The sequence below is a fragment of the Oreochromis niloticus genome, linkage group LG8, assembly GCF_001858045.2.
Source record: "Oreochromis niloticus isolate F11D_XX linkage group LG8, O_niloticus_UMD_NMBU, whole genome shotgun sequence".
Lineage (NCBI taxonomy): Eukaryota > Metazoa > Chordata > Actinopteri > Cichliformes > Cichlidae > Oreochromis > Oreochromis niloticus.
The window spans coordinates 2385287-2413205 of record NC_031973.2 but is presented as its reverse complement, the minus strand read 5'-3'; the positions used below and the strand labels follow the sequence as shown (position 1 = coordinate 2413205).

The 27919-nt window shown below is 47.5% G+C and overlaps 2 protein-coding genes across 10 annotated transcripts; one reads left to right on the top strand and one right to left on the bottom strand.

Annotated features, from left to right (window-relative positions):
- The first annotated feature begins 8079 nt into the window (after positions 1-8079).
- Positions 8080-14200, top strand: acta2 (actin alpha 2, smooth muscle). Of its 2 annotated transcripts, none has more exons than XM_003449411.4 (9): positions 8080-8235; positions 10270-10449; positions 10652-10780; positions 10875-10985; positions 12066-12150; positions 12472-12633; positions 12717-12908; positions 13199-13380; positions 13467-14200. In XM_003449411.4, the coding sequence occupies exons 2-9, from the start codon at positions 10321-10323 to the stop codon at positions 13608-13610; spliced, it is 1134 nt and encodes a 377-aa protein (XP_003449459.1). In that variant the 5' UTR covers positions 8080-8235; positions 10270-10320; the 3' UTR covers positions 13611-14200. The 2 variants fall into 2 exon arrangements, with proteins under 2 accessions (XP_003449459.1, XP_005471558.1); XM_005471501.4 differs by having other exon boundaries at positions 8149-8279.
- A 4208-nt stretch (positions 14201-18408) lies between these two features.
- stambpl1 (STAM binding protein-like 1) lies at positions 18409-27327 on the bottom strand. 8 transcript variants are annotated; one of them, XM_005471507.4, is made up of 12 exons: positions 27149-27327; positions 25233-25350; positions 24075-24292; positions 23919-23997; positions 22011-22106; positions 21561-21779; positions 20933-21083; positions 20685-20809; positions 20462-20599; positions 19918-20030; positions 19723-19822; positions 18409-19621 (listed from the first exon to the last, which is right to left on the bottom strand). In XM_005471507.4, the coding sequence occupies exons 2-12, from the start codon at positions 25260-25262 to the stop codon at positions 19562-19564; spliced, it is 1329 nt and encodes a 442-aa protein (XP_005471564.1). In that variant the 5' UTR covers positions 25263-25350; positions 27149-27327; the 3' UTR covers positions 18409-19561. The 8 variants fall into 8 exon arrangements, with proteins under 8 accessions (XP_005471564.1, XP_025765556.1, XP_005471563.1 ...); XM_025909771.1 differs by having other exon boundaries at positions 25233-26540; positions 27052-27326; XM_005471506.4 differs by having other exon boundaries at positions 27052-27326.
- Positions 27328-27919: the final 592 nt, after the last annotated feature.

Genomic DNA, 27919 nt, shown 5'->3' with positions numbered 1-27919 from the left:
CCTGTGTAATAAATGCATGCTGGTGTACATGCATCAGGCGAAGGGTTCAGAGTAAGCATTATATTCTCTGCATCTATTTTCTGCAGAGTCATTGCATGAAGGCAGACATAAAGAAAGGTGAGACGGAGCAGCTGATTGTAGCAGGCTAATGAAAGTAAACTGCTCACCCTGCAGTCAAGTTATTCACCCCTCTCCCCCAGGCGCACTGCCTCTTTGAATTCAGATGTAAAAAACTTTATTGACTGTACACATCTGTATCAGCGTCTGTTATGTACACATCTGTATTAGTGTCTTTTCCTTGAACATCTGCATCAGTGTCTACTCTTTGAACATCTGCATAAGCATCTGTACTGTACACATCTGTATCAGTGTGGACAGAATCTGGGTCTGCTACACTGAAGAAGAGCTACACATATTATGGCAGAGGGCAGATGTAACAGAGTTAGAAAACAGCTTAATGAATTTCCTCAAAACTGAGTGAATAGTTGGAGACACCTGCTGGTCAAATACCACAACTGCATTGTTAGGGTTCCAAATCGCTGCACAGTGCGTGCCTCAGCAAAGGAAAATAATCCCAAGATGGACGTAAGTGCACGTGAGCGATGCTGTTGTAAATTCTTGTCTCATAGTGAAAACATTATCATAGTGGTAATTGTCAATATGTATTATTATTGTAAGCCATACCATGCATGTACCCTGAAAATTACAGGCATTTTGGTGCATCAATAGTAACTTTATTCACGAGTAGCATTTTTGGTTAGAATGCTAAGCTAATACTAGTTAGCTAGTCGGGTGCTTTCTGGCACACAGCCAGCTCTATTTCTCTATGAGATTGTAACTGTTCTAAACCTTGTTAACAGAACTGAATGTTGCAGTTGCATAACAGAGTGTTGATGACGACTGTGTGCTGTTACCTTTGTATCAGGTAGGCGCTATTAAGTACAAGTTTTACTTGATGTTGTTGTATAAAAAGAATGATGTTTGTTTTATAAGATAAAAACTAATGTTTTTACATTTTATTGTTGTAGTTGGTTAAGAAAAAGGTAGAAATAATAGCCATCATCTCTCATTTACCATAAGGAGAAAAATAAATAAATAAATAATACTGCCACTATATGATCACACACTTGGTTTCAACTATAACTTTTAAAGAAAGACTTTGACAACATTGTGTTATAGAAATGTATATTAGTCTTTTGTTAAGTCTGATGTTTGCTAAGGGGAAAAAAGGAAAATAATCCCAAACTGGTAAACCAAATGTTGCAGTTGCATAACACACTGTTAATGACGACTGTGTGGCGTTATCTTTGTACCAGTTGCCAGAATGAAGAGGGAACCGAGAGTAAGAACAAGTCCAGTGTCGCAATGCAGTCCTTTCTACATGGGGCTATCACACCACATGCACCGTAGACTCACAGAACAGCAACAGCTACACAAGCACAGCTGCACATCAGCAGGACGCAGTGACACAGATGTTCAAAGAACAGACACTGACACAGATGTTCAAGGAACAGACACTGACACAGATGTTCAAAGAACAGACACTGACACAGATGTTCAAGGAACAGACACTGACACAGATGTTCAAAGAACAGACACTGACACAGATGTTTAAAGAACAGACACTGACACAGATGTTCAAGGAACAGACACTGACACAGATGTTCAAGGAACAGACACTGACACAGATGTTCAAAGAACAGACACTGACACAGATGTTTAAAGAATAGACACTGATACAGATGTTCAAGGAACAGACACTGACACAGATGTTCAAAGAACAGACACTGACACAGATGTTCAAAGAACAGACACTGACACAGATGTTCAAGGAACAGACACTGATACAGATGTTTAAAGAACAGACACTGACACAGATGTTCAAAGAACAGACACTGACACAGATGTTCAAGGAACAGACACTGATACAGATGTTTAAAGAACAGACACTGACACAGATGTTTAAAGAATAGACACTGATACAGATGTTCAAGGAACAGACACTGACACAGATGTTCAAAGAACAGACACTGACACAGATGTTCAAAGAACAGACACTGACACAGATGTTCAAGGAACAGACACTGATACAGATGTTTAAAGAACAGACACTGACACAGATGTTCAAGGAACAGACACTGACACAGATGTTCAAGGAACAGACACTGACACAGATGTTCAAAGAACAGACACTGACACAGATGTTCAAGGAACAGACACTGATACAGATGTTTAAAGAACAGACACTGACACAGATGTTCAAAGAACAGACACTGACACAGATGTTTAAGGAACAGACACTGACACAGATGTTCAAGGAACAGACACTGACACAGATGTTCAAGGAACAGACACTGACACAGATGTTCAAGGAACAGACACTGACACAGATGTTCAAGGAACAGACACTGACACAGATGTTCAAAGAACAGACACTGACACAGATGTTTAAAGAATAGACACTGATACAGATGTTCAAGGAACAGACACTGACACAGATGTTCAAAGAACAGACACTGACACAGATGTTCAAGGAACAGACACTGATACAGATGTTTAAAGAACAGACACTGACACAGATGTTCAAACAGACACTGACACAGATGTTCAAGGAACAGACACTGATACAGATGTTTAAAGAACAGACACTGACACAGATGTTCAAGGAACAGACACCGATACAGATGTTTAAAGAACAGACACTGACACAGATGTTTAAAGAATAGACACTGATACAGATGTTTAAAGAACAGACACTGACACAGATGTTCAAGGAACAGACACTGATACAGATGTTTAAAGAACAGACACTGACACAGATGTTTAAAGAATAGACACTGACACAGATGTTTAAAGAACAGACACTGACACAGATGTTTAAAGAATAGACACTGATACAGATGTTTAAAGAATAGACACTGATACAGATGTTTAAAGAACAGACACTGACACAGATGTTCAAGGAACAGACACTGATACAGATGTTTAAAGAATAGACACTGACACAGATGTTTAAAGAATAGACACTGACACAGATGTTTAAAGAACAGACACTGACACAGATGTTCAAAGAACAGACACTGATACAGATGTGTACAAAACGAAGTGAGGAAGTTATCGGGCTGTTATTTTTTAATGTCCTTTGGAAGTATCTGGGTTTCAAGTCATAGCGGCGTGAATTTAAAGTTGACTTTAAATTCAACTTTGTCACTTTGTCACCTGAGATTGGCTCCTACAGCAGCTCTCAGCCAGGCTGCCATAAACACAGAGGAGGCAGAAAACACAGACACACAGACACACACACACACACACACACACACACACACACACACACATTCCTGAGCTGGTTGTGTGTTTATGTTAGCCGTCCAATCAGAAGCAGCTTCAGTCCCTGTGAGAAGTCCAGCGGTTTTCCCATTTTCGGTCAAAGTCCAGGCAGGGTGTGTGTTAGCGTGTGTGTGTGTGCGTGCGTGTGTGTGTCTGTGCATGCTAGTGTGTGTGTGTGTTGGTGTGCGTGTGTGTGGGTTAGTGTGTGTGTGTGTGTCTGTGGGTGCTAGTGTGTGTGTGCGCGCGCGTGTGTGTGTGTCTGTGCGCGCTAGTGTGTGTGTGTATGTGTGTTAGTGTGTGTGTGTTGATCAGTTGAGTCTGACAAAATCAGAAATAATGATGATGATCATGATGAAGATGATAAAGGAGCACTTAAGCTTCCACACTGAGGTCAAAGGTCGCCGTTGTGCTGAGATGGGATGAAGGATGAAGGTCACGTTTACTTGCAGTCCCTCCGGCATCCAGCAGAGGCTCCAGCAGTCGCCTGGTCCCCGTGCACGTTTCTTTTATTGTGACGATGATCTCATTCGACAGCTTCCTGTGGACCTTTTCAGGGTTCACCTCCACCATCAGCAGACGTTTTCACAATAAAAGCCTAATGGTCTGAATGAGCCCTGAGCTCTACTCCTGCACTGACAGTGAAGCTGTGCTGACAGAAGCCACTTGCTGCATGAGCATCAACACAAACACAGAGGACAGGTTTTTGTGTTCAACTTCACTTCCTGTCCTGCAGACGCAGATTTCAGGTTTAACGCCCACACGCCACACAGGAAATAGCGTTTATTGGTCTCTCAGTATGAACCTGTGCTAACGTCTGAACTCACACAGGCGTGTCTGCTGATTCTATGGCAGCGCTTGTTTATGGGAAAGGCGTTCAGACTGATGAAGGTCTGAGCAGAGCGGTGTGAGGAGGAGGAGGGAGCGCTCCATCTCCTTAAAAAGGCATACACAGCAGGGCGGGGGGACCATCTGCTGAAAACAGGAAGAAGAATGTTTGGACTGTTGCGTCCATACATCAGGCAGCAAAGACCAACCCTTTTATGGTGTTTTGGACAGAGGAATTCTGGGAAATGTAGGAGGTGAGAAGCAGGAAGGAGTGAAACATGAAGATCTCACTGAGTCCTGAAACATGAAGTGAGACTCATTAGAGCCGGTTTCAGCTTTCTGTGGTCAGCAGCACTGGAAACAGTGACAATGGTTCCTGTGTGGCTTCATCAGGATTTCTGGTGCGCTCGAGGTTTGCAGCATTCGTTCATGCACAGCTCTCTGAGCTCTGCACTCCGATTGGACCGCTGCAGCAGCTCAGACGTTCTGTCAGAGATTTGCTGCCATGCTCAGATCTTTGTCCTGCTGATGACCCGGCTTGGGATGGACGGCCTCACGCTGATACACTTTGGTGCGCTCGGTGCTTCGTTCTAATGCAGCTTTGCTAACCGAGCCTCTCAAACCAGCCATGACCTGTGACCTTTAACCTGCTCGCTGAGTCTGAGCTCAGGCTCTGTCTTCAGGGTGGAGTTGGTGGGGAGGAGATCATGTTAATACACCTGAACGCTGCAGAAAGTCGCCATGCTCTCACAGCTGATGATCAATAATCAGAGGATTGATTATCAGCTGATTACCAGCACCTGGCTGCTGCGAATTCCTGAGGAAGCGGTGAGGGTGGAGTTAGGTCATTGATCGGTTGTAGTTTGGAGCGAAGAAGCTCTCCTATTGGCTGAGAGACTCGAGCCAGTCGAGGGTTCATCAGGAAATACATCACTGACACTGAGCACTGGACAGGTGACCTTCTGTGTGAACCCTGAGCAGTTCATCGGTCTTGATAATGACCTTTTCTCCATGGAGACGGTTGCTGAGGCTGATGGGTATCGTAGTGTTTGAGACAAGGCGCCGGGCAGAGGGAGGAATGTGTCCGGGTCTCTGCTTCTCCTTAAAAGGAAACTTTACTACGACCAAATCAAAACTTCCTACAGCAGAGGCTCCGCCTTCCTTACAACTCCTCAGGAAGAGAAAAGCCAGGCGAAAAAATGAGGAGAAATTCAACCTAAAACCACGGACAGCAGGGGAAGTGTCTGTCTGTGGCTCCAAATAAGGAAGGAGGTCAGTAAATAAAGGAGACTTGGCCCCAGCCCTCCTCCTCCTCCTCCCGTAAAGGGAGGAAGCACAGTGGGTGTGGCGGTGGCATCTCGCTGCTGTCCTTGTTTAGCTGTGCAGCGTTCATCCAACACATCCTTCACTGCTTCATGCATCACCACAGCATTTCCTCCTCTTCAGCTCCACTCGGAAACCATACCGAGCAGAGGTCAGAGGTCAGAGTTCACCTGCTAAATACCCCAGAAAGAGACTTAAAGCATGCACAGTGAGAGAGAGGGAGAGAGAGAGAGAGAGAGAGAGAGAGAGAGAGAGAGAGAGAACTGCAAACAGAGGATCAAATACACAGACTGTATATAAACAAGGGCTGGCTTTTATTTTGTAGCACAGCCTTCTGGGACGTGTTGGTACGAGAACCTCACAGCAGGAGTTCAGTGTGTGGGTCTGTCAGCTGCTGCTGAGCTGGAGGAGCAGCTGACGGCTACTCAGCATGACTGCAGAGACATGAAATCATTATTTCTGTTTTAAAGGCGGACAGTGACGCGAGGAGCTGATGACGTCTGAGTCAGATATTAAACAGAAATCAGAGGGACGCTTACTTCTTATATTTCCACACGTTGATTACCACCAGCATTCACACTCTCACACTGCAGTGGGGGAAATTTATGGCTCAGCATCCAGCCAAAGGACGCTCTGACGCAGAGCAGACGAGGATAGAGCTTTAATGCTGGGAATGCTGGACTCAGGGTCCCCACGTTGAAGACAAGTTAATTGCCCCTTGGGGATAAATAAAGTCTTTCTGATTCTGATTCTGACAAGTGGGAGTGTGTGCTCCATTTAGGACGCGCTGTAGCGTAAACAGATGATGTCACCTCCTTGGCGTGCTGCTAAAGCGTGTACAGTCCGTTTATGAATGAACACGATACACAGCCATATGAGGAGCTGCAAGCGCCAGTGGAGGGGGTGGGGTTACATGGACAGTATGGCGGTGAGGAGAAAGTACCAGAGAAAGGTTCAGCTCTTCAAAAAGGAGGCGTTCAGGATCCAGGGCCAAAAGTGTCAGTGTTCGCAGTTTTAAAGTGACCTTTGACCCCCAGCACTCGGCTCAGTTTTAAAGTACCTTTCTAGGTGACACCTCTGAGGCCCCTCCCTAAGCTGTCATAGATCAGTCAGACACTCAGAGTCGTTTGTGTTTGTGCTCAGCTCACCGAGAATGTAAATCTGTCAGCAGCAGCAGCACAGCTGAGAATGGAAACAGGTCAGGGGAGGGGTCAAAGTTCATCTGAGAGTCAGCCGGAGTCCGAGCACGCCGAGAGAACCTTGAATCCTTCAGACAGGAACCTCGAGGACCACGACCACAGTACACAGAAACACACATCACTCTATAAAAGTAGAAACTAACAGAAATACACTTCAGACTGCTGTGTGTGTGTGTGTGTGTGTGTGTGTGTGTGTGTGTGTGTGTGTGTGTGTGTTTGAGGTCAGCAGCTGAAAGGAGGTCATTCTCTCGGTCTCTTTAAAGACCAGCTGCTGACAGTAAACACAGCTGCACTTCAGCACCTGCTGAACCAGGACCAGGACTGGGTCTCAGTGGGGTCACATGTGGTTTGTTAACGTGGTGAAACAGCAGAAAGACAATGAGCTGAAGTCTGTCGCAGTGCTAACATCAGAAACCAGTGTGTGCAGCACGCGTGCCCATGGTGTCGAGTTTCCTTGGAGACAGAGGGTGAGAACAGGCGGGGTGTCGGGGAGGCCTGAGGTGTGAGACACTGTCAGCAAACAGCGTCTGACCTTTACAGCACGACCCTGGTCCATCCATTTAGAGGCCCAGGAACACCCTGGAGACATGTGGCTGAACAGCTGGAACAAACACGCAGTCACCAGTCCGCCACATCAAACATCAGTACCATCAATATGTCTGCATCGCTCAGCTCAATATTAAAAAGAGAAGAAACACTGAGGACAGGGCGGGATGCACAGCGGCTTGCAGGTGCCGAGGCCCACCTGAACACAGGACTTGCAGTAACAGAGCTCACTGTGAGTACAGCGTGCTGCCAATCAGCTCCGGTGCATCACGATCCAGGTGACCGCTGCGCTCAGCCATCGCACAAACACAGCTCCTGCCTCTTCTCTGCAGGTGTGCAACGACCTGCGTAGCCTAGCATCCACCCTTCAGTCGAACAGGCCACGCCCCTAATAATGCAAACTGAAGTCATGAAAAAGAAAATGCTTCAGCCTTATCTGGCAGAAATTATTTATTATTTCATTATTATTTTCATTTTGGTTTATATCCCAGCTGTTAACGTGGAGGGGGCGGGGCTTATGAGGTATACCGCCAGCAGCCTGCAGAGGGCGATGCAAATGTTTCATTCATTCATCATTGTAACCGCCAGAGGAGTTGCACATACTTTAACCCCAATCACACTGAAAGCAGAACTTTCACTGAGTAATCTGATTACTCTGGCTGTGTAATCTAATTACTCTGGCTGTCTAATCTAATTACTCTGGCTGTGTGATCTCCAGGAGCCCTCGGTGCTCCTCTCTCTCTGAGGAATGCAGTGAATGATGGGAGAAAGTCCGGAGGCGCCACCAGCCGTGTGATTGGCTGCTTCCCTCAAGGCCTGCCCTATAAGGACTGAAGCAGAGGAGAGCGGGGGAGGCGCGGGGGGAGGGAGGAGACGGGAGGAGGCCCAGAGCCTTGTTTGGGATGGAGGGATGGATGGAGGAGGTGGAGGCTTGATAAACTCAGTCGCAGCTCTGCAGACTCTCACTTCTGTCCTGCCCCCGCCCCCACATCCCAGCAGGCCCTGCACCGCCACGGTAAGACCTCCACCACCTCCTCCTCCTCACCTGGCTGCCTGTGTGTAAGTGTGATGAAGCTGCGTTCCTCCTCTCTGCTCCTCTGCTCTGACACTTTGTGTAAAAATGTTGCAGCTCCTTCTCTGTCTTTACTTCGCCTCGTCTACCTCTTTTCTTTTCTCTACAGTTCCATGATCTCACCTCCTCCATCACCTCCTCTCTCCCCTCCTTTCTGCTCTTTTTCACGTAAAATTGTGTAACAGCTATGGAACCTTTTTCACCTCCTCTCTGTTCATTAAGCCTCTCCTCCACCTCCTCTGTCTCCTTCTCTGCTGTGCTCGTTGTGGTTGTAGTGAACAGTGAGAAAGCAGCACCTTTCACCTCCTCTCTCCTCCTCCTGTTGCTCCTCCCGTGTTTTTCCGTGTTTCAGGTCATTGAAACTTCGGTGTTTCTCGTGTGTGTAAAATTGGACTTTTTCTGACTGAAGTTTTGTTCAAACTGAAACTTTTTCATTGAACGTTGATCAGATTAAATCTTCATCGAGCTGTGCAAAGCTTCGATCCACTGATCTCTGATCAGCTTTAAATGAATAAGAGAAACCTGTGGACCGTTCCAGCCAGCAGGAGGCAGTGACTCCTCCCACAGAGTGAAATCAGTGAAAACTAAAAATACATGAAACATTTCTCATGCTTCAGATGTCACAGAGAAATTTAAAGAACATAAAGAAAAAAAATCAAATGTAGGCTGAAAATATGTATATTTAAAAATATTGATTAAATACAAAAAGAAAATCAAATATTAACTTGCACCTGAACACAAACAGGCCTCCATAGCCCTGAGATTAAACTCGTGTGAGGACGAGTGACGTCTTTATTTCTGCCTCTCAGTTGATTTTTATGATTTTAAAGTTAAAGTCTGAATTAAAAGACACACAGCCTCGTGTGTTTACAGCACACCTGCGGCTTGCTAACAGCAGCACAGAGACGTGAAAACACAGTTTTTATGATTTTAGCTAAAGATGGAACTAAAATTAGAAATCGAAGAATCAAAGCAGATTTTTTTCCTTAAAACTTTTTCTACAAATTGAAGAAAGGTAAAGACGTGAAACACACACGTGTAGCTGTAGCTGTAAAACCTGTCCACTGTGTCAGGGCAGTGCAGCAGCACCCCCTGCTGCTCACAGCCAGTTTGAAATCTGCCGAAAAAATGTTTCATGGTTTAAAAGGTAAATTTGAAAGGTTTGTGTTTCATGCAGTGTGCAGCTGTGCTCGCCTCTAAACATCGGGATGACAGTTAGATGAAATCAGCTGATGCTGCAGGTTTAGTTTGGAGTTTATACCACAGAGGAAGAGCGAGGCTGGCAGGCAGGACTGAGGGCAAACTGAGCCCGTGAGCTCTGCTGCTGGAGGGAAAATCAGAAATATTCGATTCCCAGATTCATGACTAAATATGGACAGATGTGAGGTGAGGAGGCGAGGAGACGATGAGGGACACATGTGGAGGGGAGGGGAGGCAGAGAGAGAGCACAGGGAGGGAGAGAGGGCGAGCGAGCATACCAAACACAGGCAGGACTCTGCTTCATGTCCTAATTAGGAAGTTTTCCCAGAGTGCCTCTGTTTGGGGGGGTGCTGCAGCTGGATGATGTGAGGTCCTCGGGCAGGTTTCCCTCCGTGTGGACGATCCATTTTAACCTCACTGCTTCAACAGGAGCGTCTTCTTACCTGCTGAAGGTCACACTGGCTCACTGCGCTATCTTGTGGTGGAGCGCGGTACTGCAGGGACCTTCAGCCCGGCTCGGTGTGACCTTCAACACGACGCTACGAAGTTGCCTTTGCTTGCTCACTTCCTGCTGAAGCTTTAACCCGTCTCCAAAATCACAAATGAACAAAAAGACGAGCAGTTGGATCTCCATCAGAGCTGTGAGCCGGCCGCCACGGCGCTGAGGGCTCAAACAGAATAATGTTGAGATGTGACACACGTGGATGGTTTGAGTGACGAGCGCTCACACGCCTGCCGATAATAAGTAATTGAATCTGCATCTTCTTCTGCCCACAGTGTGACTCGGTGTCGTAGTGTCGTTGCTTGTCTACAGCGCCCCCTGCAGTCATGTGTGATGATGAGGAGAGCACCGCTCTGGTCTGCGATAACGGCTCCGGTCTCTGCAAGGCCGGATTCGCCGGAGACGACGCCCCCAGAGCCGTCTTTCCTTCCATCGTGGGCCGGCCCCGGCACCAGGTACAAACACACACACACACACACGCACATACAGGGACACACGCACATACAGAAACAGACACATACACACGTATATATACAAACATATGGATTATGATAGTAATATATTATTGAAGAATCAGGGGACAGTGAGGTTAGTGAGCACAGGTGAGTAGCAGACAGGTGTGCAGACAGTAAACTGAGCGCGCTCTGTGTGGTGCAGGGAGTGATGGTGGGCATGGGGCAGAAGGACAGCTACGTGGGTGACGAGGCTCAGAGTAAGAGAGGAATCCTGACCCTGAAGTACCCCATCGAACACGGCATCATCACTAACTGGGACGACATGGAGAAGGTGTGTCTCACACACACACACACACACACATACGCACACACACACACACACACACACACCTGTGTGACTGCTGCTCTGCTCTCTGATTGGTCAGATCTGGCACCACTCGTTCTACAATGAGCTGCGAGTGGCTCCAGAGGAACATCCCACCCTGCTGACTGAGGCGCCACTCAACCCCAAAGCCAACAGGGAGAAGATGACACAGGTACTACACTCTACTACATGTACCACAATAATGCAGTACTATACTATAGTCAGGGGTGCACATAAGTGGTCTGCAGGTGCGCATTCGCTGTCAAAATAAAAGACGCACACCAGATAAGAAGTTGCAATGCGCGTTTGCGTTCATGTAAAAGGCACTGTTTTTTTCCGCTAGAGTGGGATTTCCACGGCATATTCTGCACCACATCTCTGTGCGTTCATCATTTGTTTGAAGCCAGCTCACCTCCTGCAACCACTTTTCCGAGATTACGCTCTTCTTTTGCGGTTCGGACTCCCTCTGACATTTCTTTGGAGGTGGAGGAACACCAAAGTAATTGCTTAAAGGAGCTTCTTCAACATCTTTAAGAGTTCTACACAAATGTCTGTCCTCCTCCAGAAAATCTTATGTGCGCAAATGCGCGTTGCAACTTCTTACCTGGTGCGCGTCTTTTATTTTGACAGCGAATGCGCACCTGCAGACGACTTATGTGCACCCCTGTCTATAGTGCTCTAAATGTACAGATAATATACATATATATACATAATGTACTGTAGTATGAAAGTACACTACAGTACATCAAACAACAAGATGAAGCAGGTATCCCACAGACTGTAGATAAAAAATGGACATCATGAGACCACCCATTAATTTTTTTAAAGTCACATTTTAAATCTTAAGTTTATGATTATGGGCACTGCCGTGGTGGGTTTTTGCTTCAGGAAGTGAACATATTTGGTCAGCGGGTGGAATGCTAAGTTATAAGCTAATGCTAGTTAGCTTGGCTATCAGTCTGTATCCACACACTGTACAGGTGTATCACACAGACACAGATACCTGCTAATCAGTAACATACACTCAGCAAACCTGGATCTCAGCCTCCTTGGATTATCTGTTCACATGACATCATTTAAAATGCTCCAAAAAGCTCCACCAAAGTTTTAACAAGGAAGTCTGTGGGGGCTGACGGACTGCTGCCTCTGCTGGATGCTAAAGAAACTGCAGGTTTTGGTGCATCTGCCTGTTCCTGGAGGAACACAGATTGATGGTTAAGACTAAATATTTCCACGATTTTTTTGTTTCCAGATCATGTTCGAGACCTTCAATGTTCCCGCCATGTATGTGGCCATCCAGGCCGTCCTATCACTGTACGCCTCAGGACGTACCACAGGTTGGACCACACCTCCTACTTTCTCCTTAATTACAATCTCAGTCATATATTTGGTGCTTTACTCCTGGTCAAAAACGCCTCCAAGGTTCCTCACAGTGTTACTGGAGGCCAAGGTAATGCCATCCAGAGTAAGAATCTGGTTAGATACCATATTTCTAAGATTTTCAGGGCCGAGTACAATAACCTCAGTTTGATCTGAATCTGCATATCAGCGAGAATGGCTGCACTGTTTGTTGTCAAGGTGACGGATTGAAAACTGTGGGTTTAAAGGTTAAGGTTAAAGGTTATTAATCAAAGCTGTCCTGTTTCTCCACCCTCAAGGTATCGTCCTGGACTCAGGTGATGGCGTCACCCACAATGTGCCGATCTACGAGGGCTACGCCCTACCTCATGCCATCATGAGGTTGGACCTGGCAGGACGTGACCTCACTGACTACCTCATGAAGATCCTGACCGAGCGAGGCTACAGCTTTGTCACCACCGGTAGGTCATGCCCACTTCCAGGTAATGTCAGAGCCACCCGTGATGATGTTTCTGACCGCGTCTGTCTGTCTGTGTGCCTGCAGCGGAGAGAGAGATCGTGCGGGACATCAAGGAAAAGCTGTGCTACGTGGCTCTGGACTTTGAGAACGAGATGGGGACAGCCGCCACCTCGTCCTCGCTGGAGAAGAGCTACGAGCTTCCTGACGGGCAGGTCATCACCATTGGCAATGAGAGGTTCCGCTGCCCTGAGACGCTATTCCAGCCCTCCTTCATCGGTCGGTCCCTCCTGCCTGTCTGTCGCTGTACCTAGTTAGAGTAGAACTCTGCTACTTAATAAAATGCTTTTTTTGTTTTGTTAATCTGTTGAGTTTGCTCTCCTGAATACCTGATCTGATGTGTCCAAACATCTTCAGACCCAAAAAACAAAGACAATCAGCAGATTCTCCGATGCTGACGATCAAGAAAAGCTCAGATTCGACTGATCGCTCCGTCAACGGGTCATTTGTAACACTGATGGCTGATTGAACCTCTCTAACCCAGCATCTGGTTCTCGGTCCTCCTGCAGGTATGGAGTCGGCCGGTATCCACGAGACCACCTACAACAGCATCATGAAGTGTGACATCGACATCCGTAAAGACCTATACGCCAACAACGTGCTGTCTGGGGGAACCACCATGTACCCGGGAATCGCAGACCGCATGCAGAAGGAGATCACCGCTCTGGCCCCCAGCACCATGAAGATCAAGGTGAGGCTTGACGACCTCTCTGAGGCTCACTCACATTCAGCTGAAATTTTAAACACAAGAGTTAACCTTTGACCCCTCTCTCTCAGATCATCGCTCCCCCGGAGAGGAAGTACTCGGTGTGGATCGGCGGTTCCATCTTGGCCTCACTCTCCACCTTCCAGCAGATGTGGATCAGCAAGCAGGAGTACGACGAGGCCGGACCCTCCATTGTCCACCGCAAGTGCTTCTAAAGGCTGCGCCCGGACCTTCAAGTCCCGCCCCCTCGCCTTCAGCACAACGTTATTTTAGCCTGCACTGAGCACCCGCTAACAGACCCCAGATCAGCCCCCAAAATCAGGCCCGCAGGGACGACAGGAAGTCAGAGAGCGCTCAACAGCGTTAAGTTCAGAGGACAGAAAGTGATGTCATGTTTGGTGACGTTTTTGAAGAACTTCCAGAAAGTCAAACATCTGCCCTCTCTGCTCACCTTCAAACTGTGAATGTGCCGCTTGCCCTCTGTAACCCTACCACCCCACATTCCACCTGTGGCCCCGCCCCCTCTGAGCTCCATGTTGGTGCTGTTTCCTGTCAGAAAGTGCGTTTTTATTTTTGATGAATAAAGCTTGAATGTTGCCCGCTGGTGTCGTCTTCTATCGATCACATTCACGCGGCGCTCTGATGATGTCACACAGTGTATGATGATGTCACTGCTGTTGACCTGTGGGTAGGTGTGACCTCGTGGTGCTGTCTGTATTAGTAACATTTGACGAGGTGGTGATGTGAACGTGGAAGTGACAGTTGAATGAACCCAGGAAGACAATAAAGCGCTCTCATACCTGAACAGCGTCGCTCTTTTATTTTACCTGAGCTGAACTTTGTTGTCATAGCAACCAAAGCTGATTAAAGAGTGAAGCAGATAAACAGTAAAACTGAAGATAAGTGAACATTACTGAACTCAGCAGTGGGAACAAGTCCTGGGGGATCTGCTGACACCTGGTGGCCCGTGGTGGAACTGCAGCTGCTGACAGTAATGACTTAAACATTTCAAAATAGCTTTATTAAATAATAAAGATAAATCAAGTGGACCAGTGTGGCAAAGCCGTAATGATCTGCTTGGGAAAATAAAATCTGTTGGGCATTTTTATTAGCCTTCAGACAATAATTGTGATTGCTACAGTGCCGGACTCGACAGGCATGAACAAAAAAGCTTTATTAGTGTAAATATTAACGACCAGCAGACTACATAACGGCTGTGTCCGAATTCAGGGGAAGGATGCTTAAAATGCCATATTTGGATGCAATGACGTCACAGCGACACGACGAAGGCTGTCCGAATTCAAAGGGCACTCAAAATGTGGCGACAAATGCATTTTACTTTGCCCAGAATTTTAAGGATGGGTCCTTAAAATATCCTTCGTGTCCTACTATATCCCAGGAATCATTGCGGGTCATAGAGGAGATTTGTTTCTGATAACGATGGTGGTCGAAGCAGGAGAGGAAAACACTTTCAAATGTAAGTATATGAAAATCTGGTTGTACAAAAGTTAAATTGTTATAGTGGTTGTGTTGTTAAGCTTTGGGCATCTGCATAGACATGTTTTGTTTTTTTTAATTTAAATAACCGTAAACCAGCTTGTATGGTGGGTCCCGCAGTTTTTCATGTATTGCCGCTTACATACAGCTAATTTTGATTTTTTCGAATTGGTGATATGCTGTGGGGAACAAAGACCAAACGGCTTAATCTATTAAAACGAGGAGAAAACAATCACCTCTTCACTGGGGTGAAGAATTGGGCCACTGTGGCGTGGAGGTACAAGAATAAATCAATTTACACATCATATTCATATGAGTACGGTCCTATTAACCCTCATGCTGTACAGCAGCGGTCCCCAACTTTTTTGCGCCACAGACCGGTTTATGTCAGACACGGAGCGGCCCGTCACTTCCGTCTAAGGACACTACCTTGTGACGTAGGTAGGTAGTGTCCTTATGAGCACCCTTCCCCTGAATTCAGACACAGAAAACCCCTTCCTGCAGACTCACGCGAAACAGGTTCTCATCCTGCAGTGCAACCAGGGTGGGCGGAGCCTGAGACCCCCTGAAGAGACGAGACCTCATTCAGCTCCACAGACATCTCATTAATTAAAAGTCTGTCTGGGTCTTTGGTTGATTGATAGGCTGGTGTGAAAAATTGCTGCCAGAGACTTGGAGGAGAGAGACCTAATATTTAATAATCCACATTTCACTGTTTTACTCTTTGGTTCAGATGTGGATACTGTATTGTTCTTTCTTTGTGCTTTTTTATGTTTAAGTTGTTTGTTGCTGGTTTTTAGTTTGTTTTTTGTCTGTTTGGGAGCTGGCACAGTCTCAATGGAGATGGGTTTTTGGGGGGGTAGCAGGAGGAGAGAAGCTGCAGAGAGGCGTGTAAGACTGCAACTCTGCTTCCTGGGGCCCGTTCTTCGTACCTCGCTAAGTAAGTTAGCCGGATTTGAATGTTGACAATCTCGCGTGATCTTGGATCGTTCGGTTCTCCGAAGCTCATCTGGGACTTGCTGTCATAGCAACAGATCCGTAAGCGTAAACCTGCTCGGGAGCAGGTTTACTTTATGTAAACAGGATTAGATCGCGGCCACTCAGGTATGTCCGCTGCAGTTATATGAAAGCAAGAGCGATATTTCGCCACTGTTTTACCATAAATAAATATTATCAATGTAACTAAAGATAATGCAGCATTTGATTCTTTTATTGATTTCATACAGATACATACAGGTCATTTCCTAAAAAAAGGGAAATGTACTATTAATCATTCTATTACATGTAGTAGATCATGTCAGATGTAATTCATATTTTAGAGTAGTAATAGTAAATTACTACGTGCAATCAAGATGAGAGACCACGACTATAAAAGCGAAGGTGGATTTGGGAAGTCTGTCGCAGCCATGTCCTGTCCGTTTGTACGCGAGCAAGGAAGGTGCAAGATTGATAAGGAGAGTTTACAGAATTTAGCGTATATTGCGGGATAGACGGGATCCTTTAGCTCAGCGCGACGGTGTGCTCATAGAGAGATATCGATTCTCCCGTCAGGGTATTATTTACTTTCTCTCTCTCTCTCTCTCTCTCTCTCTCTCTATATATATATATATATACACTTACTGTACTGTATATACTTACTCCCGACTTACTGTGCATGCTTCAGTCACCCCTTGCATGGGAACAGGTAAAAGTGATGGAGTGTTATGTCAAACTACACACAAAAAACCCACAATGTCAATAAATGTCACAGTACAAAAAGGGGTGTGACGAGGGGGTGCAGGACCACCACCTGTCTTTATTTGCTCTGCCCTTTTCTTGGTTGCTGTTATAAACAAACAGATTATTTCAGGGTCTCTTGTCATAGACTAAAAGCAATATAAGTGATAAATATTACCATTCTGTGGAATATTCTTATATTTCACTTTTACTTGTTCCCATGTTCTAGTGGGTCCTGTTGTGGCTCTAATGTGAAAGAGGATATGATGTAATATAATATAATGTGGTATAATATAATATCACGATATAATGTAATATCATGGATTACTTACGAGTTTAATTTGTCAGCAACTTTCTGCCAGCCCTCTCTCCTTGCTTTTGCAGCCTTTGCAGTGTTCCCCTGCGTTTTAATTAAACTCTGAAACTCCTGATATCCCTCAATCAAGAGTTCTTGGTCTGCTGCCGTGAGATACTGCGCGCGCTCCTTCGACATCTTCGCCGACCAATCACAGGGTTGCCGATCAATGTTTCTACTATCGATGCGTAGCCCCTTTTAAGCCACCCAGTGATCTCAGATTACTTCATCCAGCTATACTAATCGTCAACAACAGGTGTGTTCGGAGAACCGGATTAGCGAGCTCAAAGTTAGCACGATGATTTGATCTTGGATGTGTCATTTGATCTTGGATGTAGTAAGCGAGGTACGAAGAACGGGCCCCTGGTCCCAACTCTGGATAGTCATATTTTGGGGGGTTTAATAAATTGGTCCATATTTCTAGAAATGAGAGCTGCTCCATCCAAAGTGGGATGGATGCCGTCTCTCCTAACAAGACCAGGTTTCCTCCAGAAGGTTTGCCAATTATCTATGAAGCCCACATCGTTTCTGGGACACCACTCAGACAGCCAGCAATTTAAGGAGAACATGCGGCTAAACATGTCACTCCTGGTCTGATTGGGGAGGGGACCAGAGAAAACTACAGAGTCCAACATTGTTTTGGCAAAGTTACACACCGATTCAATATTGATTTTAGTGACCTCCGATTGGCGTAACCGGGTGTCATTACTGCCGACGTGAATTATAGTTTTACTGAATTTACGTTAACTTTAGCCAGCAGTTTTAAATTTCCCTCAGTGTCGCCTGCTCTGGCCCCTGGAAGACAATTGACTATGGTTGCCGGTGTCTCCAACTTCAAATGTCTGAGAACAGAATCACCAATTGATGATGATCCTAACACAGCACTCTCATACAAACTCATCTCCGTCCGCAGGACTCCACAGGTCCCACTGTTGATCTCCTGCAGAGGGAGATGAGTTTGTATGAGAGCATCTGTACTCGCTGCTGCAGCACTAAGAACAGTGTTTTTCAACATGTGCAGCCGAGGTAACAGACGCTGCTCACAGACACCCTCTCCACTTCCTTTCCCTGTGTCTATAGATTGGAGGACCTCCTTGTCACGCATAAAATCCATTGGGGGCTCTTGTGTCTTCGAGGATTATTGTCAGGTTGCTGCCATCACACCCCTCAGTCACAGACCAAATACTCGAATACTTCGTAGCAGTAGGGCTCCAACCATCGCCACCGTTTAGTCTCCATTTCCGTCCCACAGAGCCGCAGTTTGAGTGCAGAAATCCTCCAAACATGAAATGAAGCGTCGGCCTGCAGATGGTACTGCCTCTTTCTTTTTCCTCTGAAAGCAAGTTTGTGTGAGAAGTTAAAGATCTGAGCAGTCTGTGGGTTTGAGTGGGAGGGTGGAGCGATCAGTTTCAGACACTTTTCATCAAAAACCAGACACATACGGGTGCTGGAGCAGCAGAGGGTTTTTTATTACCAAAAAGTTAAAAACAGCAGTCAGGTCACAGTTTGTCAAACGTCATCAGCAAAAAAACAGTCACACAACAGCTCAACAACAAAACATCTGCTGGTGCACACACTGAGAAGTCCTCCAGCTGCGGGGCGCTTTGAACGCACCACGAGAGAAACGTCAGAAAATAATTTCATCTGCAAGAAGTTTAAAACGGCCGGCTGTGAGCACCACGCCAGCCAGCTCTACATAACACACACCGCCTTCACCTGAGCCTGCAGCACCACCTGCTGTCCGCCGCCCCTTAAATGGTGCCCCACTCAGGGTCAAAGGTCAGAGCAGCTTATGGCGTGAACGGTCTCGCCTAAAACAACAGAGCGGTATCTGACCACCGGGATCGCCTTAGGGCTGCAATCAGCGGCCCAGCAGGACGGGTGTGGCCTGACAGGCAGGTCTCGGGGCAAATAGTGCACAGGTGACAGCACAGCTTCAGGTTTTATTCTGAAATCCACGTCATCACTTCCTGTCTTTAAGCGCAGAGGTGGACACGCGAGGCATTCAGGCGTCAGAGATGGCAGCGGGATTTCAGCACTCAAATTGAGCTGTGGCGGTTAAAGAGCATTTTCAGTCTGAGTGAAGCGTGGAGAGGCTTTGTCGTTCACAGCGCCGACGCTTCAACGTTCACGTGCGTTTTCCAGGCGAGGCACTCGCTCACGTCTGCTCCCAGTCCAGCTTTTATTTAAAACATCAAACACGCCACCGCGTCTCAAACGCCTCGCTGGCAGTCGCCTCGACAGGAACTTGGCCCACGCCGTAACTCAGCACAATCCACTGTCTGGGTCTCTGCAGACGCCATTTTCACGGTGCTGCTGTGACGTCAGCTTCAGCTGAGGTTAGGGCTCAGTAAGCTTTTTATTAACTGCCCAATCAGAGCAGCCCACAGGCCTGAGATCACCATGTTAACGCCCCACCCCCCGGTCTGCAGTGGCTCAGCAGCAAAAAAACTAAACAAAAAAACCAAACAAACAAAAAAAAAAAAAACACCAAAAATTAAAAGTGTTAAAAGTTTCTTGTAAATTCGACATCACAACGTGTCAGCACACACTGGTGGTGCGTTCACAGTTTCCTCTTCAGAATAAAAGCCTTCCTGTCTAAACCCTGAGGTCCAGCAGGTCAAGCCGCAAGTCCCTGAACACGACATGTCTGCACACCTGAGGGGACAAAAGAGGACGGGTTACAGGTGATTCAGAGTCAGGGCTGAACACAGGACGCGGCATCCTGATGATGAGGTCGACCTCGGCGAGGGTCTCACCGTGAAGAGCGGCGGCTCCTTGGAGTGAGGATGGAAACCTTTCAGCTTGCAGGCAGAAACTTCGGACATCCCCAGGTCGGTCAGCCTGAACACACCTGTGCTGGGGGGGGGGGGAGAGACAGGCGGAGCAACGTTAGCGGGCTGAAAGGCTTTGTGGGAAATCGGCATACGTGAGTGCTCGGGTGACAGACTTACTCGTTGTGTTTCGGCGCGCAGACGATGGCGACGGCTTCTGGCAGCATCAGCTGATACGAGCAGTGAGTGTGGAGGTCGACGCTGGACAGGAAGGCCGTCTGAGTGGGATGGGTCTGAACACAGAGGTCAGAGGTCACACACACTGAACTACAACCCTGACTGAATGGACGCGAGGAGGAAATAAGGCTGCAGAGTGAGATCTCTCCCTCGCTCTCCTCATCTGTTGCTCGACCTCAGGCACCGTTTCCATGGTGATATTTGATCATGTAAATGAAGGAGAAAAAAAAGGTTTTCTCAGGACCATGTGCTCGTTTACAGCACATGTGGGGACTTGATACCAAACCACTCACCAAAAGAGGCCCAGAGTGAGGCGTTTGTGAGGACATTAACCTGACGGGTGACCTTACAGTTCATTTTAGTGTCGCACCGTTTCTGTTCTCACAAACTGCTGTTGCTACAAGGGAGGTTAACTGCATCTCTACAAGAGCCAATCATGGAGCTTGGGGACCTCCTCTAAGCCCCTCCTCCCAGCTTCCATGCTTACGTGGATCCAGCCCAGCGTCAGCAGGTGATGCTCATCCTGGAAGCTGAACAGCTCCTCCACGTTCTCCATGTCGCAGAAATCCGGGCCGGCGGTCTGTTTGGGGATCACGACATGAGTCAGCGTGAACTCGTTGTGCGTCTGAGAATGAGAGAGAGGCGGGGCTTAGCTGGTGGTATACAACTGAAAACGGGTGAGGGCGTGACAGGACGCGCGTTTCACTCACCAGCTGTCCACAGAGGACGCCGCAGGTCTCGATTCCTCTGGTCGTGTTCGACCGGGCCAGCGAGAGGAAACTCTGAGTCAGCCCTTTGGGAATCAGGACCCGCCTCAGGCCCTCCACTCTCTCACCTGTACACAAACACACCTGGTTTAAGAGAGCGTAACGTCTGTGTGGAGGTCAGATTGAACCTTTTGCACTGCATATGACAGGTACGCAGTACTCGCAGGTATACGGAGTGAGTGTGTACTGACTCTGTACTCCAGCCAGCGTGGCGGCGGATTGGCTGACAGGGGCAGGCGGTCTGTTTCTGTTAGGGTCTGCCCCCTGGGATCGTATGCTGTTTTTAATTGGCTGCTGGGACAGACTGGAACCGTCCGTCACCTCAGGCACTTTGGTCTGAACCTGCAACACAAACATGAAAGACACAGTCAAACTACGCAGTACTCACAGTACTCAGTAGGCTGGGCCAGTATTACAGTACACCAGTACTTCACAAGCTAATCTGTTAGTAGGCAGGCTAACGTTAGCTCAGGGTCAGGTTAGAGTTTAATCCTGAGAGTGTAACGCTGGTTGACCTTAGCTTCCCTGCTAACGGCAGCTAGCTGGTTAGCTTTAGCTCATTCGCTAATGTCAAACAGACACAAGCGTTAGTTTGTGTTGAGCCGGTCATTTACTGGACTCTCTTTTTAAGCTAATGTTAGCTAATGTTAGCTAGTGTTAGCTAGTGTTGCTCTCTGTGGACTAGGCAGGTCCGTACATGAACGCTGCCCTGCTGCCAAAGGCACTGCAGTATGAAACAATACATCGACGCAGCTTCCGGGTCGGGAAGACTAAGCCAGCGAGAAATTCCTTAAACCTGTACTATGAAGAATACGCTACCTTTTGCTCCGCCTCCACTCCTCTCTTGCTGGCCAGCTCCTGGCGTCTCAGCTGGTCCTCGAAGTAGCGAAACTGTTCCGATTCAATCTGCATGCGTCGCAGAGCGGCGACACGCTGCCTCTCCTCCTCCAGCAGAAGGAACCTCCTCCTGTCCTCGTCCAATAGGGACAGCCGCTGCAGCTGCTGGCCACACCCGTGCACCACGACCGCCGCCTGGCTCTGAGGAAACAGAATGATGAGCTCGTACAGGTGGCTGCGGCGAGTTTACCTGAAATAAACGACTGGTAGTCTGAACATCACTGTAGGAGGTCACCTGACAGGCGTGTCACAGGCTAACCTTCACCTGTAAGACAGGTGGGACGGACTCACCGTGCAGAGGCCGTTCCCCTGGATCGTTCCCATACCAAGCGCTCCTCTGATCAATAATCAATACTGTGAAAACTCACTCACCTGGGCTCTGAGGTATTCGCTGTGTTCCCTGCTGTATTTCTCCTCCAGACGCTTCTTCAGCTCGTCTTTACGGGGAAACGCCACCTCCTGAAGTTTCTGCACAGACAGAACAGGTAAGAGCAAAGACACCAGAACCAGGTGTGGTTCTGCAGCAGGAACACCTGAGGAACGGCAGCCGGAGCACCAAAAACAGCAGAAATGTACGAGTTTGACTTTAGGGAGGTCGCTCTGGGTCCACCTGGACTCAGGAGGAGGATTCATGATATAAGGCTGGCGTGATGGAGGGGGAGGGGCCAGATGGAGGCAGTTCTGCACAGCCACGTTTCCAGCAATGTCACCCACTTATAAAAAACGTCTTCCACCAGCCGAGCCAACTTTAGACCCATGAACAGGTGTAACTACGTCAGCCTGTGCTCCACCTGCACTCGGTCCCATCGTGTCGCCTACTTGGAAACATCACATTTAAGAATAAACCAAGGAAACGCTGACACTCAAAACAAAAACAGGGAGGAAGAAATACGACGAGACGGGCAGAAATGGTCGTCCTCGACCGCCATCTCACAGACCGACACCCAAAAATTCAACTTTTAAAGTTCAGTGAAATCCAGCTGTTATGTTTCTGCTCTTTAAGCTCCAGCTGTGGCAGCTGCAGGAGTTCCAGATGTTTCCTGATGTTTCTGCTGCACGATCAGTTTTCTAGAATGTTCCGGGGATGAAAACTTTCGTGTTTCTGCTACGATAAAAATGGTCGTGACTTTTCTGACGCAGCCATGAAAGCGTGAGCTCAGCATCAGGACAGATGTTTCTACACGACGGCAGCGAGCCTGCTCACAGCAACCAACACGGCACTTTTAAACCAGCTGATTAACAAACAAGTATCTGTGTCAGCTTTTAAACCTCCAACCTGCCAGACACGCTCACCTGAACACTAAGCCCACCAGCTTCAGCCAACAGGATCTCAGTCAAAACATCCCCGAGCACAAATCGAGCAGGAGATCCGGATCCGTCTGACGGAAATGTGTTCATGTGTTAAACATGTGGAGTGACATGTCCATCATCCTGCTAACAAACCACAGACTCGATGTATGATGAGCCAGATCTGTGTCAGCAGTGCAGTGTTTAATCCCGGTTCAACTCTGAGCCTGACTTTTTTTAAAACTCCACCACATCCCAAGTTTAAAAAAATAAAAACAGTCCATGGTTAGTCCAGGCTCAAGCCTCAGCTGAAGCCTCTTCAGGGGCAGAATCGACTTAATGTCCTGAACCAAAGGTGGTTAAGTACCAAGTTGAGGGACTAAATTCACCAGTTACACACCTTAAGCAACCCAAAACTAGCTAAAGATGTCCTGGGACCATCTCAACAAGAAACAGGCCCATAGATCTGGAGATTTGCTAGCATGGAAAACAACTCAGACAAGAGCGACGGACTGAAGGCTTCTCTGAGAAACACGAGCATCATAGTGCTAACAGAAGCTAACTGCCACTGTGTTGTCCACAAACTGCTAATGACAAGCGGCCTGGAGAAAATCTACCGACGTCTGAGGACAAACCACCACATCTCAAATGATGAGTTACAACCATCAAGCCAGATTTTAAACCAGCATGGCAGCAGGAGCTACCTGGAGCCATCAGGGGCCAAAGGAAGCTAGCAGGAGCTAGCTCCTGTTAGCTCCTGTTAGCTCCTGCTAGCTGGAGCGACCTAGAACACTTACAGGAGGAGGTGAGGGGAAAGCTGCAGCACAGCAAGCAACAACCTGAGCAACAGGGAGCTGGAAGTGATAACACACTGGCTGATTGGGTGATTGTCTGCAGCTGGTGGGAAAAAACAAAGACAGGAAGTAGAAGTGGCTCAAGAGCAGGCAGGTGAGCTTCTTCAAAATAAAACAGGAAGTTCATAACAATTGTTACCTTCATGATGAAGTGTTTCTCGGGGATGGCGGTGCACTGCTGGTAGTCTCTGTGGGCGGGCAGCTTCTCTACAAACAGACTGAAAGACAGCGGCCGTCACATCGCATGCTGTGCAAAACACCAAACAGCCCCGCCCCCAACGCCACTGAGCCTCACGTGATAAACTTGGTGTAGAGGACGTAGGCGTTCTCCAGGCTGCCCTCCTCCAGGTAAACCGCCGCCATGCGCTCCATCTCCACACCCGAGCGGAAGTAGCGTCTGGGTGCGATGTCCTCGTTGATCTCCACGCAGCATCCCATCTTCCCCAGCGCTCGGACACGCTCTGCCGCCGTCAGGGACACGTCTGTGTAGTCGGGCTCTGCTGCCAGCTTCTTCTGCAGGAGAAGGTGTTTGTCAGAAAAGAGCAAAGATGGCAGCAGCCTCTAAAAACATCAACATGAGCACCAATGATTTCAGTTTGGAACTGTCATCGACGCTTAAAACGATTCCTCAGAGACCCGGGTCCCTGAAGGGTCTCTACGGCTCGAACACTAAGTAAACTAAAGTATCTCAGTGAAAGATTTTAAAAGTGTGTTGTGTTCAATAGCAGGTGATAAGTTTAAGGACACGAAGCTCATTAAAGGAGCCGACATTAAAAACTCACCTCTGAATGGCGTCACAGCTGAGCTGAAGCGTTTTCTAGGCAGGAAACTGAGATTTCCCGTCCCGGCTGGGAGCCTGAATGCAGCGTTTGTTGCTCAGCTCATTAACATGACGGCGCCGGTTGGAGCGCCGAGGATAAGAAGACCTCTGTGCACCGAGCGGACACAGAAAAACCCCACTCTGTCTCACCTTTGATCTGATGTTTATATAAAACTTTGTTCTTACTGATCAGGAAGCAATTTGTCTTTTACTTCTAATTTTATTCTAATCTGATTCATTAGGATATTTATTTGATACCATTTGAATTTAATTATGTAATCATTGTTTAACCCTAGCCTGCCTTTATTAGAACTTTCTGTAATGTCTGATTTTATTTGTAATTTAAATTTATTCCAACTTATTTTTTTCTTTCGCTTTTTTAATCACACTCGTTTCATTTTATTTCATTTTTTTAGTTAAATAATTAAATGACACTAACTAAAATTAAGAGACGTGATTTTCAGCGGCCAGGTAAAATGATGCAGTGGTTGTAGACCTCAGCGCTGACAGTCGTGTCACTGTTGTGTTGTAAAGCTGTTATGATGCGTGTTTTTCTGTCCCCACATTGTGAGTAACAAGAACACGTGTGGGTCCCCACAGCATCAGTAAAACACACACACACTCAGTACTCACCAGCGTGTTTAAGCTGAAGCCTTGTTCCATTGTGTGTGTGTGTGTGTGTCTCAGCGTGTGCGTGTCACTGGTCGGCCCACGGCCGGCTCGTCCATCTGCCACCTCCCATGATGCTTCACTGCGGGGGAGACAGAAAAACAAGATGAGCAGCTTTGAAACAGCACATATGGGTGGAATGTTCCTTTAAAGCGGTTTTATTTCCCATCAGCCCCTCATCATCATCATCATCATCATGCCTGCCTGTCCTTCAGCTTGGTCCACAGTTACCAAGGTAACCAGCGACTAACCGTGAGGTGACTCAGCCGCTCTTAAACCGACGAAGAGAAGGCGAGCTCCCACTCCTCACGAGCTTCTGTGTCCAAACAAACAGCTCTGATCATGCCACCGTCACCGTGGCAACAGCTACAGCTGGCTGTAGGTGCTTCAAAAGAACAAACTCACCCCGATTTTCATTTTCAACCATCCACAGGTGAGACTCCGCCCCCACCAGCTGTCCATCCCACCATTAAGCTCAGCAGAAGCTCAAAATCCTCCACATTTGTCTGACGGCGGTCCTGGATCAGTTATGGAGGCTCACCTGCAGCAGGTGAGCACCTGGAGGAGAGGAGGTCTGATCCAGGGGATCCTCGTGGGCAGGTATGGAGAGCCTGTTGCAGGTTACGTGGGACTCACCTCCACCTGTGCCAGGTAAACTCGTCCCTGTGTATGAGGATCAAACTGAACTGCTCCTGACTCCGCTCACATCAGCTGATACACATCAGACCTGTCGGCGTCGCTTCCGGGAGCCAATCAGAGCTCAGTGCTTGTAACACAGGCGTGACGAGTCGAACCGGCTCGGCCACGTTCAGATCGTTCAGATGCTGATGAGCCAGCAGCGACACGTCGACAACTGCAGACGACCTGAGGTTACCTGACAGCCACGATGATGATGTCATGCAGGTGTTTAAAGGTGAACACCTGCATGAACTCCCCTGAAACATGTGATTTAAGGTGGAAATGTCAATGAGCGCATTAAATCCAGATGTAAATCTAAACACAGGTTTGCTTTCAGGCTGCTGTGAGGTCACAGCTGGACACACCTGCAGCTGTTTCACTGAGCTCAGAAACAGGAACGACCCAGAAATAAAGTTCCAAAACCCTGCAGAGCTCAGAAAGCTCAAACTTCCTGTTTCCAACTGCACACCTGTCAGGTGTTTCACTCCACAGAAACTGCTCAGCAGAGTAAAATTCCACCTTAACTGAAGGCCATCAGCATCTCGGACTTATCACAGCTTCAGTGTTTGAATAAATCATCTTCAGTCAGAAAAACTGAAAACATTGAAACAGACAGCAGGGTCAGAAGCTGTGACTTTCAAATTAAAAGCCTATAAGGGTGATGTTTGGGGGTTAAAAAATAAAAGCTCCTCACACTTTATCTCTGATACTAACGTGCACGTGATCGATAAAGTTGTTGTCATAAGCAACAGCTCAATTAGCAGGTCAGTTAATTGATTTATTTTTCAAAATAAAAGCTTGTTTTAAAAAAAGCTCAATGACTGAAATTAAAAATTAAACTTTGATTTCTTTGTTTTGGGTTCATTGAGTCTATTTTCAAAATAAAAGTCTCAAATCTTTATCTGCTACGTCACAGACTTTCAAACTAAAGTTTGAAGGCTTCAACATGTCATTACAGGATTTATCGATAAACCAAAGGCTGATTAGCAGATTCACTGAATAGTAATTGGTTTAAAACTGAGCTGCTGGGGAACCAATTAACAGCCCTGTTTTAACTTTAACAGGAAAACATCTGGAAACAGCTGCTTTCAGCCCCCACACTCACCTGATGATGACGTCTACAGGTCCTGATCAGCTCGATAAAGAAAATGATTGATTTACCGGCTCAGACCCGGTTCTACTGGACCCGGAGGATGATTTACCGGCTCGGTGTCGGCGTTCAGCCCGCAGTCCGGCTGCATCCCGTGGTCACACGTGGAGCCCGGCGGCGGAGGATGAACCGGATCCAGGGCGGTGCGGACCGGTCCGGTCCAGCTGCGGGACAGATGTGAGAAACGGCTGAAAGCTCCGGAGGATGCCGCCGCTCCACACCGACTACCCGCGGAGATGGTGGCCGCAGAGATCGTCTCTGAGAGCAGGATGACTCACTCGCACTTTACGGCGTCACCGCGGCGGGTGTGACCTCTGTGCACATGCGCAGAAAGCCCCAACAGAGAGCAGGAGAACAGCGGGAGGTCTCACTCAGACAGAGACACGGCAAACATAATCAAATGATGTCAACAATAATCAATAACGCATACAGATTGTTTGTGACAGACCTCCGTCACAGAACATCCGGGGCCTCAGCGACAGAAACCATTCGAAACAGCTTCAACACAGCAGGTGAGACCCTTTCAGAATAAAGGACACCGTTTCAAATGTTTCTGAGCAGAGCTGCTTTAAAGCTCGACATGTTGCCTTTATCACAGCGGGTCTCACCGGAAGTGGAGCGGTGCAGAGCGAGGGTCCGAGAGCACCTGTGATCAGGTGTGTGCGGATGTTTAACGCCCTCTGCTGGACTCTGATCATCACTGCAGATGTTTTCAAGTTTGAGTTCAAACTGCCTCTTGATGCTCTGAGTTTACCTGCCTGCCTGTTCTCCCTGCTCCTCCTCCTGCTCCTCTTATTGCTCCTCCTCCTGCTCTTTGTGCTCC

Coding starts and splice junctions, on each gene's coding strand:
- stambpl1 (XM_005471507.4), bottom strand. CDS start 25,262: ATGGAACAAGGCTTCAGCTTAAACACGCTG. Junction 23,998..24,074: donor CTCTACACCAAGTTTATCAC/GTGAGGCTCAGT, acceptor GCTGTCTTTCAG/TCTGTTTGTAGAGAAGCTGC. Junction 19,823..19,917: donor TGCGCGCCGAAACACAACGA/GTAAGTCTGTCA, acceptor CCCCCCCCCCAG/CACAGGTGTGTTCAGGCTGA.
- acta2 (XM_003449411.4), top strand. CDS start 10,321: ATGTGTGATGATGAGGAGAGCACCGCTCTGGTCTGCGATAACGGCTCC. Junction 12,634..12,716: donor CTACAGCTTTGTCACCACCG/GTAGGTCATGCC, acceptor GTGTGCCTGCAG/CGGAGAGAGAGATCGTGCGG. Junction 12,909..13,198: donor ATTCCAGCCCTCCTTCATCG/GTCGGTCCCTCC, acceptor GTCCTCCTGCAG/GTATGGAGTCGGCCGGTATC.